The sequence below is a fragment of the Sus scrofa genome, chromosome 13 (assembly GCF_054392235.1).
Source record: "Sus scrofa isolate SSC_HxYL_T2T_F1_AM1 chromosome 13, Sscrofa_HxYL_maternal_Yorkshire_Landrace_v2.0, whole genome shotgun sequence".
Taxonomy (NCBI): Eukaryota; Metazoa; Chordata; class Mammalia; order Artiodactyla; family Suidae; genus Sus; species Sus scrofa.
This window is the reverse complement of record NC_139395.1, coordinates 224,026,552-224,037,747: the sequence shown is the minus strand read 5'-3', so window position 1 is coordinate 224,037,747 and position 11,196 is coordinate 224,026,552. Positions and strand designations below refer to the sequence as shown.

The window sequence follows — 11,196 nt, the reverse complement described above, 5'->3', positions numbered from 1 at the left end:
GGTCGCAGACTCGGCTCAGACCACACATCGCTGTGCCTGTGGTGTAGCCTGGCAGCTACAGCTCCAGTTCGACCCCTAGCCTGGGAATCTCCGTATGTTGCTGGTGTGGCTCTAAAAAGACACCCTCCCCACAAAAAAAGAAAGAAACCTATATCAACATGGCTTAAACTCCATTCTCTTGCGAGTACTTCACCTGCAGTGACCAAAAAAATTACAAAGTTCTAACCAATCTCTGTTAACAATTTTCAACCAATTTGTGACAGTAATATTTTACTTCCTAAAAAGTAAGGGTTTCATTCAATTCTCAGTTTCACTAGTAACTCTTAACAATTACTTTAAACACAAATTCAAATCTGGCCTAAATGCAAACAAAAATAAGAAAACTGATTGTTGGCTCTGGTTTGGATGACGTAAGCTGCACACCACACTCACGTTACCACACCTGACTGCCGTGGTACAAGCTGAGCAAAGGAAATTTCTCAGCATGAGGCAAGACTCCACCTGGCATTGCAGAGACCTCCCCATTAAACAAGCGGCCAAGGAAGGGAGTTTGAGGGCAGCTCTACACACGTGGGCTGATGCAGCCAGCACACGGCAGTGACAAGACGCGCACGCCAAAGAGCTGCAGACACTACACACACACGAACACTCAAAACAGCACATGAAGGAGGCTTTAAAAAGCAAAACAGGAGTTCCCATCGTGGCTCAGCAGTAGGGAACCTGACTAGTACCCATGAGGACGAAGGTTCGATCCCTGGCCCCCTTCAGAGGGTTGACCATCTGGCACTGCCATGAGCTGTGGGGTAAGTCGCAGACGCGGCTCTGATCCCACGTTGCTGTGGCTGTGGTGTGGGCTGGCGGCTACAGCTCCAATTCGACCCCTAGCCTGGGAGCCTCCATATGCCACATGGCGAAACCCTAAAAAAGAAAAAAGAAATCTAACAAATTCATTCCTACAAATGGAATTTTATTATATCAAAGCAAAGATATCACCTACACTTTGACAAAAAACTAGGAGAGAATCACTGAAAAGAAAGGATGTATGGATTTACACATGTCTGGAAATAAAAATACCATGGAAACAACCTAAATGCCCATCGACAGAGGAGTGGATCAAGAGGATGTGGTGCACACGCACAATGGAAGAGTACTCGGCCATTAAAAGGAAGGAAACACTGGCATTTTTAGCAACATGGATGGACCTAGAAATCATCATGCTAGGTGAAGTCAGTCAGACAGTGAGACACCAACCTCAAATGCTCTCACTGACATGCGCAATCTGAAAAAAGGACACAACGAACTTCTTTGCAGAGCAGATGCTGACTCACAGACTTTGAAAAACTTATGTTTTCCAAAGGAGACAGTTCGAGGGGTGAGGGGGACACGCTGGGGGTGTGGGATGGAAATCCTGTAAAACTGGATGGTGATGGTTGTGGTACAACCATAAACGTAATAAATTCATTGAGTAATTAAAAAAATAGAATTGTCTTTATAAAGGCCTATTCTTAATGGAACTAAAATATTTTCAGAGTTCCCGTCGTGGCGCAGTGGTTAACGAATCCGACTAGGAACCATGAGGTTGCGGGTTCGATCCCTGCCCTTGCTCAGTGGGTTAACGATCCGGCGTTGCCGTGAGCTGTGGTGTAGGCTGCAGATGTGGCTCGGATTCCGCATTGCTGTGGCTCTGGCGTAGGCCAGCGGCTACAGCTCCGACTGGACCCCTAGCCTGGGAACCTCCATATGCCGCCGGAGCGGCCCAAGAAACAGCAAAAAGACAAAAAAATAAATAAATAAACACAATAAAATGCTTTCTATGAAGAGTGCTTTCCGCCTAAAATGACATACTAGTTCAGCTTTCAAAAACCAACACTGCATTTTTCCAGGCACCTTGTTTCACACAATCCCTTAAGAATAAGCCAAGTGCGATCTCCTCTGCCTCTCGCCTCTGATGAAGGAAGAATTCCCAGCAAGAGGACAACCTGAGCCTGGGAGTGACCTAAAAAATGTTTGCACCGAAGACCCTTTAAAGTCGTGCCGATGCAGCCTCCGTGCGGCACAGGCGTCCGCGACAGGAGCCTTCCGCTTCCTTCGGCGGTTCGCTCCCACCCGTCCCCTGACCGCCAGGCCGGCCTTGCAGGTGACGCGCTCTTTCCGACTCTGTCATCCACACTCTGCACGGGCTGGTTCCGTGTTTTGCTTCAAAAGCACAATGACAGTGAGATAACGGAGAAGACTCGCAAACAGATTGTCCTTTTCTGCTGCTGGAAGCCATCGCCCGTGCCCTCAGCATCGACCGCCTCTTCCAGAACGGGACACCCTTACAACGGGGGCCCAAAGCAGCAACTCGGCTCCAAAGTCATGACTGATTTCCCTGTCACAGCTGTTGTCCTCGGGGAGCTGCCTCTCCTGCAGTTTTCCTCCAATGAGCACCCTTCAAAAGACCTGACGCTCCAGGCTGCAAACAGGAAGCAGTCTGGGGGAGGTGAAAGCGGATGCACTTTACCAGCCAAGGGACTCTGGCTCCACTAAAGGTCCCTGCAAGCTGCTTCCACCGTACGCTTTAGAGCTGCCCCTGCGCCAGGCCAGCCGAAGTCAGCGCCTGCTGAAATCACCTGCCTGCCCAGGGCCCTCCCTCTGCTTGGGGAAGAAGCACACGTCTGGGGCGGCCCCTCCGCTGGGCACGTCACCTACACCGCCGACGCCAACTGACCTTCAGACTGGCATTCTCTTCCTGCAGCTCTCTGATGCTGGCGGCAATACTGCTGTGCTGCAGGTCCAACTTCAAGTTCAGGTGCAGGACTTCTTCATTTTTACTTACTAAGTCATCTTTAACTTTTTCTAATTGTTGCTTTAAGTCCAAAACCTTGCATTAAAGAAGGTAAGCATTAAAAATCAGCTAGTATCCGGAGTTCCCGTCATGGCTTAGGGGTTAAGGAATCCGACTATAAGGATGCAGGTTCGGTCCCTGCCCTTGCTCAGCAGGTTAAGGATCTGGTGTTGCCATGAGCTGCGCAGGTCACAGACGCGGCTCGGATCCTGCGTTGCTGTGGCGGTGGTGTAGGCCGGCGGCTGCAGCTCCAATTAGACCCCTAGCCTGGGAACCTCCATATGCCACCAGTGTGGCCCTAAAAAGCAAAAAATAAAAATTTACCTAGTATCCTAAATGATTTAATAATTACTAAAATCACTGTGAAAGATTTAAAAGTACATGCCACAAAAAGTTGTTAACGTTCTATAACCTACGCGGAAACGTGAAAATCACAGAGAACAAGCAGGGGTCACAAACCCTACCTGCTGGACGCCCCGCCCTGCTCACGGACGCACAGGGAGGGACGTGCCCGTGTGGCCGACCCCGCACCCACCTCATCCTCACGCTGCAGGAGCACCCTCTGCACTGCCTCCAGCTGGACTTCGGGACCCTCGGAAGAGCCGCCCACAGGAGGCACCGGGCATTTGCCCTCGTCGAGCTTAGACTGCAGTGTAGACACCAAGAGCAAGTTACTCCTCTGCTGCCCCTGCGACGCCTCCTTATCCTACTCAAGAGGAAAAGGTTTACTTTAGGCAAGGAAGTTAGGGGCTTCGAACTGCGGTTTGTGACCACAGTAGACTGTCCTCAGCCCTTCTGGGCACAACTATGCCCACTGGCAGGTGCCAGACACAGGGTCCACAGCACAGTCCCGCTCCAGGGCCGGCCTGTGCCCGCTACTCCACTGTGAGGAAGTGGCCTCAGCAGTTACTCATCAAGGTACAGATCAGTCTCCAGACAGTTACGATTTTTTTCTTTTTCCCCCAATTTTAGGGCCGCACCCGCAGCATGTGGAGGTTCCCAGGCTAGAGGCTGACTTGGAGCTGCAGCTGCCAGCCTACTCCACGGCCACAGCAACACCAGACCTGGGCTGTGTCTGCGACCTACGCTGAGCCTGCGGCAATGCCGGGTGGTGAACCCACTGAGTGAGTCCAGGGAGCGAACCTGCATCCTCACGGGCACTATGTTGGGTTCTTAACCTGCTGAGCCACAGTGGGAACTCCCAGAAATTTTAATTGGAAAGAACTTGCCTAAGAACCGGGCCACGGTGACACTGCATCTGTAGAGTGAACATTCACATCCCATTAAAAAGCCTACGAAAGGCTAGGGGCTGAATCAGAGCTACAGCTGCCGGCCTACACCACAGCCACAGCAATGCCAGATCTGAGACACATATGCAACCTACACCATAGCGCATGGCAACGCCGGATCCTTAACCTTCTGAGCGAAGCCAGGGATCGAATCCAAAACCTCATTGTTCCTAGGAGGATTCGTTTCCTCTGCCTATATGTGGAATCTTTAAAAAAAAAAAAAAATACTGGAGTTCCCTTCGTGGCTCAGTGGTTAACAAACCTGACGAGGATCCCTGAGGTTGCTGGCTCGATCCCTGGCCTCCATCAGTGGATTAAGAATCTGGCGTTGAGGAGTTCCCTTTGTGGCTCAGTGGTTCACCAATCTGACTAGGAGCCGTGAGGTTGAGGGTTCGATCCCTGGCCTTGCTAGGTGGGTTAAGGATCCGGCGTTGCCCTGAGCTGTGGGGTAGGTTGCAGACGCGACTCGGATCCCGCGTTGCTGTGGCTCTGGCGTAGGCCAGTGGCTACAGCTCCGATTAGACCCCTAGCCTGGGAACCTCCATGTGCCTCGGGTGCAGCCCTAGAAAAGGGAAAAAGGCCAAAAAAAAAAGAATCTGGCGTTGTCATGAGTTTTGGTATAGGTCATAGACGCGGGTTGGATTCACTGTTGCTGTGGCTGTGGTGTAGGCCGGAAGCTAGAGCTCCAATTAGACCCCTAGCCTGGGAACCTCAGTATGCCGAGGGTGTGGCCCTGGAAAGCAAAAACCAAGAAAAAATTTGAATAGAAACAGAGAGTAGAATAGTGCTTTCCAGGGAATGGGGTAGAGGAAATAGGGACAGTTTGGTAATAGGGTACAAACTTTCAATTATAAAATGAGTAAGGTAGGAGGATCTAATGTATAATGTGATGAGTATGGTTGGTAACACTGTATTGTATAACTGAAGGTTGCTAAAAATGTAGAATTTAAATGTTCTCACCAAAATAAAAAGGTAAAACTGTAAAAAAAAAAAAAAAGCCTACGAAGAACATGTACTGTTGATAAAACGGTCTCAACACACGGGGTGGGGGGAACAGGCCTTTGAAACTGGACACGTGGACCAACTCGGCAGCGAAAAGACGGCACTGCTACAACCCAGCACCTGTGACGCTCCGGGGCTGTCCGCCCCACACTGTCCCCAAGCGAGCAGAGCAAGCGGCTGGACCCTGAGGACAGGCGACAGAGGAGCACCCGAGCACAGCGAGTCCTTCATTTACTGGTTCTCATCAGTATTTTCGAAAACCAAACACTCCTAAAAAAGCTCTCCTCCTTGGAGCAGGGTTTTCCTAGAGCCAAACCCGGGACTCTAACATAAAATTTCTCGGAGTTCCCATCGTGGCGCAGCAGAAAGGAATCCGACTAGGAACCGTGAGATCGTGGGTTCCATCCCTGGCCTTGCTCAGCGGGTCAACGATCTGGTGTTGCCGTGAGCTGGGTGTAGGTGCCAGATGCGGCTCAGATCCCGTGTGGCGGTGGTGTAGGTGGACAGCTATAGGTCCGATTAGACCCCTAGGCTAGGAATATCTATATGCTGCAGGTACAGCCCTAAAAAGACAAAAATAAAATAAAAATTCTTATTGAGCCTCAGACTTTCAAGTATACTTTTAACCTCCAGTGACAAAATGCAGGACACTTCAGGAGTTCCCATTGTGGCTCAGCAGGTTAAGAATCTGACTGGTGTCATGAGGATGTGGGTTCAATCGCTGGCCTCAGTGGGTTAAGGATCCGGCGTTGTTATGAGCTGTGGTGTAGGTCACAGACATGGCTTGGATCTGGTGTTGCTGTGGCTCTGGTGCAGGCCGGCAGTTGCAGCTCCGATTGGACCCCTAGCCTGGGAACCTCCATGTGCCACGGGTGTGGCCCTAAAACGCAAAAAAAAAGAAACTTCAATTCCTTCAGACTAAACACGTAGGGAGGGGCAATGCTGACCAGAAAGGCCCTCCACTCACCCACACCCCGCCTCCTCCCGCGACCAGAGGAGCCCACCCGTGCCAGCCTTCCCACCTCGTCTGGAACCTTCAGACAGAAGAAGCTGTCTGTCACAGCTGTGAAATTCTCAACTACAACATGAAGAACTAGCACTGGAAATGGTTTCACTGAGAGGCTGACATAAATTCCTAACTCAGAAATTAAAATAATTGTAACGAGGTTCCATGTAAAGTGTTTTAACAAAATAAGCTTTTAAGCCTGACGTCTTAGTAAATGTTCAAGACGTCAGGCTTAAAAGGACAAGCTCCGCGTACTCAAGAGACAAAGGAGGGTTATAAAAGTGGGTATAAAACACTGTTACTCTACACGTGTCCCGATCTGGAACAAGAAGCCTGTCTGGTCTTGGTCCGACGGCTGGCACATCCTCCCACCACGTTTCCTGACCACCAAGGGTGACACAGGTGCTCCGACATTCGGACAAAGCCCTCTAGCCACATCAGAGTCTGTGTCATCAAGGTGGCTCTTGGGGAGCCCCCAGGTCACCTAAGGAGGGGGCTGGCCACCAGGGGAGCCAGAACTGACCGTCTTAGCCCTGACCACCGGCGAGGATGGGCGGGGCTGGAGGCTGCATGACAAAGCCTCCACAGAACCCCAGGAGGACGAGCCCTGGAGATTCTGGGCTGGGGGCCCCCACACCTGCCGTCTGCATGCTTTCGTCTGTTCCTGAGTTGTGTCCTTTTATGATAAACCAGTGACCCAGTAAAGTGTCTGGGTTCTGTGAGCTGCTCTAGCAAACCAGCTGAACCTGAGGGGGTCATGGGACAGGCTGGACTTGAGATGGCCGTCTGGGGTCGCGGGGGGGCAGAACTGAGGGACTCCATCCCCAGGTCGGTGGGGTCAGGGTCAAGCTGAGCTGTAGGACACCTGGCTGGGGATGCTGGAGCCCGGGGACCCCCACACATTTGAAGACCGAAGGTCAGCAGTGCAGTGAGCAGGTGTGGTTAGCCCACAGGTGTCCCATGAGCCGGACACCCAGGGGACGGGCCAGACACACCCAGGGACCGAGCAGGACACCCGGGGACGGGCCAGACACACCCAGGGACCGAGCAGGACACCCGGGGACGGGCCAGACACACCCAGGGACCGAGCAGGACACCCGCGGCATGACAAGATCACCTGTTCCAGGTCCCTCAGGGCCTTTCGCAGCCTCTCCAGTTCTCCCTGGAGCTGCGCCAGTTCTCGCCTGCTGCTGGCGTTTGCCTCCTCCAGACGCTTAATCTCCTCTTCTTGGGTCAACACTTGTCTATCTGCCAGTTCTTTCTTTACAATCAGTTCATTAAGCCCGTCTGATTTTTCTCTCAATTTTTCTTCTAACAACTCAACCTAAAACAACAAAAAATGCTTGACAAACAGTAACTTTTAAAACAATCTATCTTCCACATTAAAAAGTGCACAACAGCAGAGTCCCCCTTGCGGCTCGGCAGGTTAAGGCCCGGACGTGGTCTCTGTGAGGACGTGGATTCAACCCCTGGCCTTGCTCAGTGGGTCACGGATCCGGCCTTGCTGTGGCTGTGGTGCAGCCAGCAGCTGCAGCTCCACTTCGACCCCGGGGCTCAGACACTTCCACGTGCTGCAGGTGCGGCCATAAAAAGAGGGCAAAAAGTCCACAGCAGCACATGCTGTGAAGTCTGGTGAAAGGACACGAGAGCATGTTCTCAGTGAACAGATACACAAAACTAACAGTGCCGAACCTGTGAAAGAAAATCAATTTTGACAGTAAGGAATGGAATGCCCAGAGCAACCAAAAGGAACCGAGAAGGCCCACAGTCCCGGAGAACCAGAAATCCACAATCATCTCGAAGGCAGCTAAATTTTTGACAAGAATACACAAATCAGCTACAGCCGCCTCACACAGGAGGAAGCAGCCAGATGCAGCCCCGAGCAGAAGGAAGCAAGAAAAACCGGCCAGAGGCAGGGCCCGCGCAGCACCCCCACCCCATCTGGCCATGCAGCGGGCAAGCGGGCAGCAGCACCAAGGATGCGGACGGACCGACGGACGGACACAGACACGCATGGAGCACTCATACCTCCTCGTCCAGCTGCGCCCGCTGGCGTTTTTCACGCACATGGAAGGCAAAAACGTTTCTAAAGATAAAGCTTCAAACTGTTGCAGAAAAACGCGCCCCCACCCCCAGGCGCGGGCCCCGAGGGCGGGCTGACTCACGTCGCTGTCACGGGGGCCCCGGGGCCACGGCCTGGCCGCCTGGCGGAGCTGCTCCTCCAGCCTCTGAATCTCCTGCTGGAAGTCCTCGCGCTCGTGCTCCCGCTCCACCGCCTGCTCCTGTCACGAGAGGCGCTTCCTCTGAGCGCCTGCAGCGTCCACGGCACCAGCGCAGCCCGTCGACGCAGGGCGGGGATGAGGGCAGGGGACTGGGCCCTTGGCATGGAGCAGGCCCGGCCCAGGTGTGACCTGGGAGGCTTCTGCGGGGCGGGCAGGAGGAAAGCAGACAGCAGGCGGCTGCGGGCCTCCCGGACGGACGGACGGATGGACGGGCGCACAGGGCCCACAGCTGACAGCGGGCGCCGGCTCCCCGGGCCCAGGACGGGGCATGTGGTCGACACCCAAATGTCCTGTGTGCGCCTCAACCCCGGCGCCGCAGCGGCTGCCACTGCGCGACGACCCAGCAGAGGCGCTGGAAACGCCTACTTACGTCCATGAACTGCCGCTGGCGGCGCAGGTGCTGGTCCAGGGCCTCCAGCTGCTGCCTGAGAGCGCAGAGCTCGGCCGCCTGCTGGGCGCACGCCTGCTGCCTCGACAGCTGCTCCTCCAGGTCAGCCTCGAGAGCGCGCATCTGGGAGAGCAGCACCGAGCGGTCCTTCTCAGCCTGCTTCCTGGCCTCCGCCTGCTCCTGCGTCAGAGACTCCACATCCCTCCGAAGAGCTATGGTACAGAGAAAGCCCCCAGCTCAGGGCGCGGTCCCTCGGAAACAAAGCCCGGGTCCCCACGTGACGCCGGCACAGCAGACAGCCCGCCACGCGGCCGCCGGGAGAGCAGCCCCCGCCCCCGCCCCGTGCCCCGCCACCTGTCCCTGGGGCACGGGCTCCAGGAGGCTTCCAGGGGCTGCCGTGCAGAGGCACCACACTGCCCCTGGCCTCCCGCAGGCTCAAGACGCATGGCGGCCAAGGACGCACAGCCCCTGGGGGGAGGGATGTGTCCCCGTGAACAGCCACAATCCAGCCCAAGACCCGCTGAAAACACGGCAGGAAAACACGCTATAAGGCGGCAGGCTCCCTGCAGACCTGACCACACGCCCAGGGTGACCTGTCTTGAGGAACAGGGTCGAGCCACTGGCCAACCAAAAGGTGACCTAAAATGCCCTGGGTGACGAGGCCACACCCCACGGGCAACTGCAGTTCCAGCAGCCTCGATGGAAAAACGGGGCTTCCCCTCGATGGATGGTGAAGTGCTGACACTATCAGGAGACCGCAGCGTTAAATCTGTAAGTTTATATTTACCACTCACCAGCCTGCAAAAGTGAATTATTTTGGTCTATAAAAATCTGTCAATCTTTTATGATGAGCTATCACCCCCACTAGGAACAACGTTCCCAGTACGTTTCCATGCTAATACGTCAGCAGCTATGGTAAACGAGGCTTAAACATGCAGTGAGAACAGGGTCACTCACAGCCTTTGAGGCTTGAAACGAGGGCTCGTGTGTCACCGCTGTGATGGTCAGTGCTGCCCAGTCGTCCACCCAGACACCAGCTTCAGGGCCACATGGCCCTCGGGCAGCAGGACTGAGCACAGGCATCTGTGCCGCGGGCCAACTCCAGAGCCGAGAGACCTTGCAGGCGCCCAGCGTAGGGCCCTGGCCCGGGCACAGCAATGGCAAGGCAGGTCCCTGCGGCCCAGTCACCGCAGCAATCATTGTGAGATGCTTGCCCACTTTTATGTACGAATATTGAAGATCAGACTTAGCGTTTTCCGTACTTTGCCACAGAAGCTCCAAAGCACTTTTCCTCTTTAGTAAAAAAAATTGCAAAACCTGATGCAAACACCGAGCATATCACCCAGAAATCACTCATTGCTTTTACAAACCTGAACCCTTGTGTGCTCTAGAAACAGGGTTACCTGTGAATGAAAACACACAGCATTTTCGGAGATGAAGACAGAAGAACGGGTGACCTAGAGAAGGAAGGGTGATGGCACAGGACTCCGGACACGCTGTGGCCCCGGACAACCTCTGAAACTCAGGTGTTTCCATGAGGTCCCTGCTCTGGCCAGAGTTTCATGCGCAGCTGCTGCTGTTGGGAGGCCAGGGTCTTGAGGACAGAGTGCATGAGGGGGAATCAGTGGCTTTACGCAGAGGGGCCCACAGAGCACCAGCCCCTCCCAGAAACAGGCTCCCAGCAGAAGGTGGCCCTGCCGGACCTTCACCTTGGACTCCAGCCTCCAGGCCTGTGGGGCAAGTACCTGCAGTGCATGGCCTCTGGCGTCAGGTACAGCAACCTGGACGGACTAAGGCCAGCACAGGTTGTGTTGCCCAGGGGCTCTGGTGCTTTTTTTGTCTTTTTTAGGGCCGCACCTGCGGCATATGGAGGTTCCCAGGATAGGGTCAAATGGGAGCTGCAGGTGCTGGCCACAGCAACAGCCACAGCAACACAGAATCCGAGCCACATCTGCAACCTATATGCAGCCTGTGGCAACGCCAGATCATTAACATACTGAGTGAGGCCAGGGATGGAGTCCGCACACTCACAGACACTATGTTGGGTTCTTAACCCTCTGAGCCACAGCGGGAACTCCCTCTCCTGCCGACTTTTTAGACAATAAAGGAAAATACATGGGACAGACAGCGTCACCCTCAGGGAAGCCAGGACACAGGCTGAGCTGAGCTGCCCACAGGCTGGGACCTCCCCGACCTCCCCATCGGAAGCTGGCCAGTGCTCACCAGGAGCCCAAGCAGAATCAGGACCCTGTGGCCGCCCCCAGGGCCATGCCTGGGAAGAGAAGGCCAGGGGCCGGGTGGCAGGCGCCTACAGTCCCTAGATGGACTGTGCAAAGATGAGCGCAAACCCAGCGGACCCAGAGGAAGTGCAGGAATTTCCTGGGATAAAACAAGGCCCAGGA

General features: G+C 54.4%; 1 protein-coding gene across 28 annotated transcripts in view; it reads right to left on the bottom strand.

The window, feature by feature from the left end:
* The window catches only part of PCNT (pericentrin), a 109,031-nt gene that overhangs the window by 34,006 nt on the left and 63,829 nt on the right, over positions 1-11,196 (bottom strand). For 7 of the 28 annotated variants that reach the window (XM_084992362.1, XM_084992375.1, XM_084992367.1 and 4 more), the window contains 7 exons: positions 10,165-10,197; positions 8,777-9,006; positions 8,290-8,406; positions 8,153-8,173; positions 7,242-7,448; positions 3,363-3,533; positions 2,711-2,863 (listed from right to left, as the gene is read on the bottom strand). In XM_084992362.1, coding sequence (XP_084848488.1) covers positions 2,711-2,863; positions 3,363-3,533; positions 7,242-7,448; positions 8,153-8,173; positions 8,290-8,406; positions 8,777-9,006; positions 10,165-10,197 — 932 coding nt within the window. The remainder of the gene's footprint in view (positions 1-2,710; positions 2,864-3,362; positions 3,534-7,241; positions 7,449-8,152; positions 8,174-8,289; positions 8,407-8,776; positions 9,007-10,164; positions 10,198-11,196) is intronic. The other 21 variants (XM_084992364.1, XM_084992376.1, XM_084992391.1 and 18 more) reach the window with 9 other exon arrangements.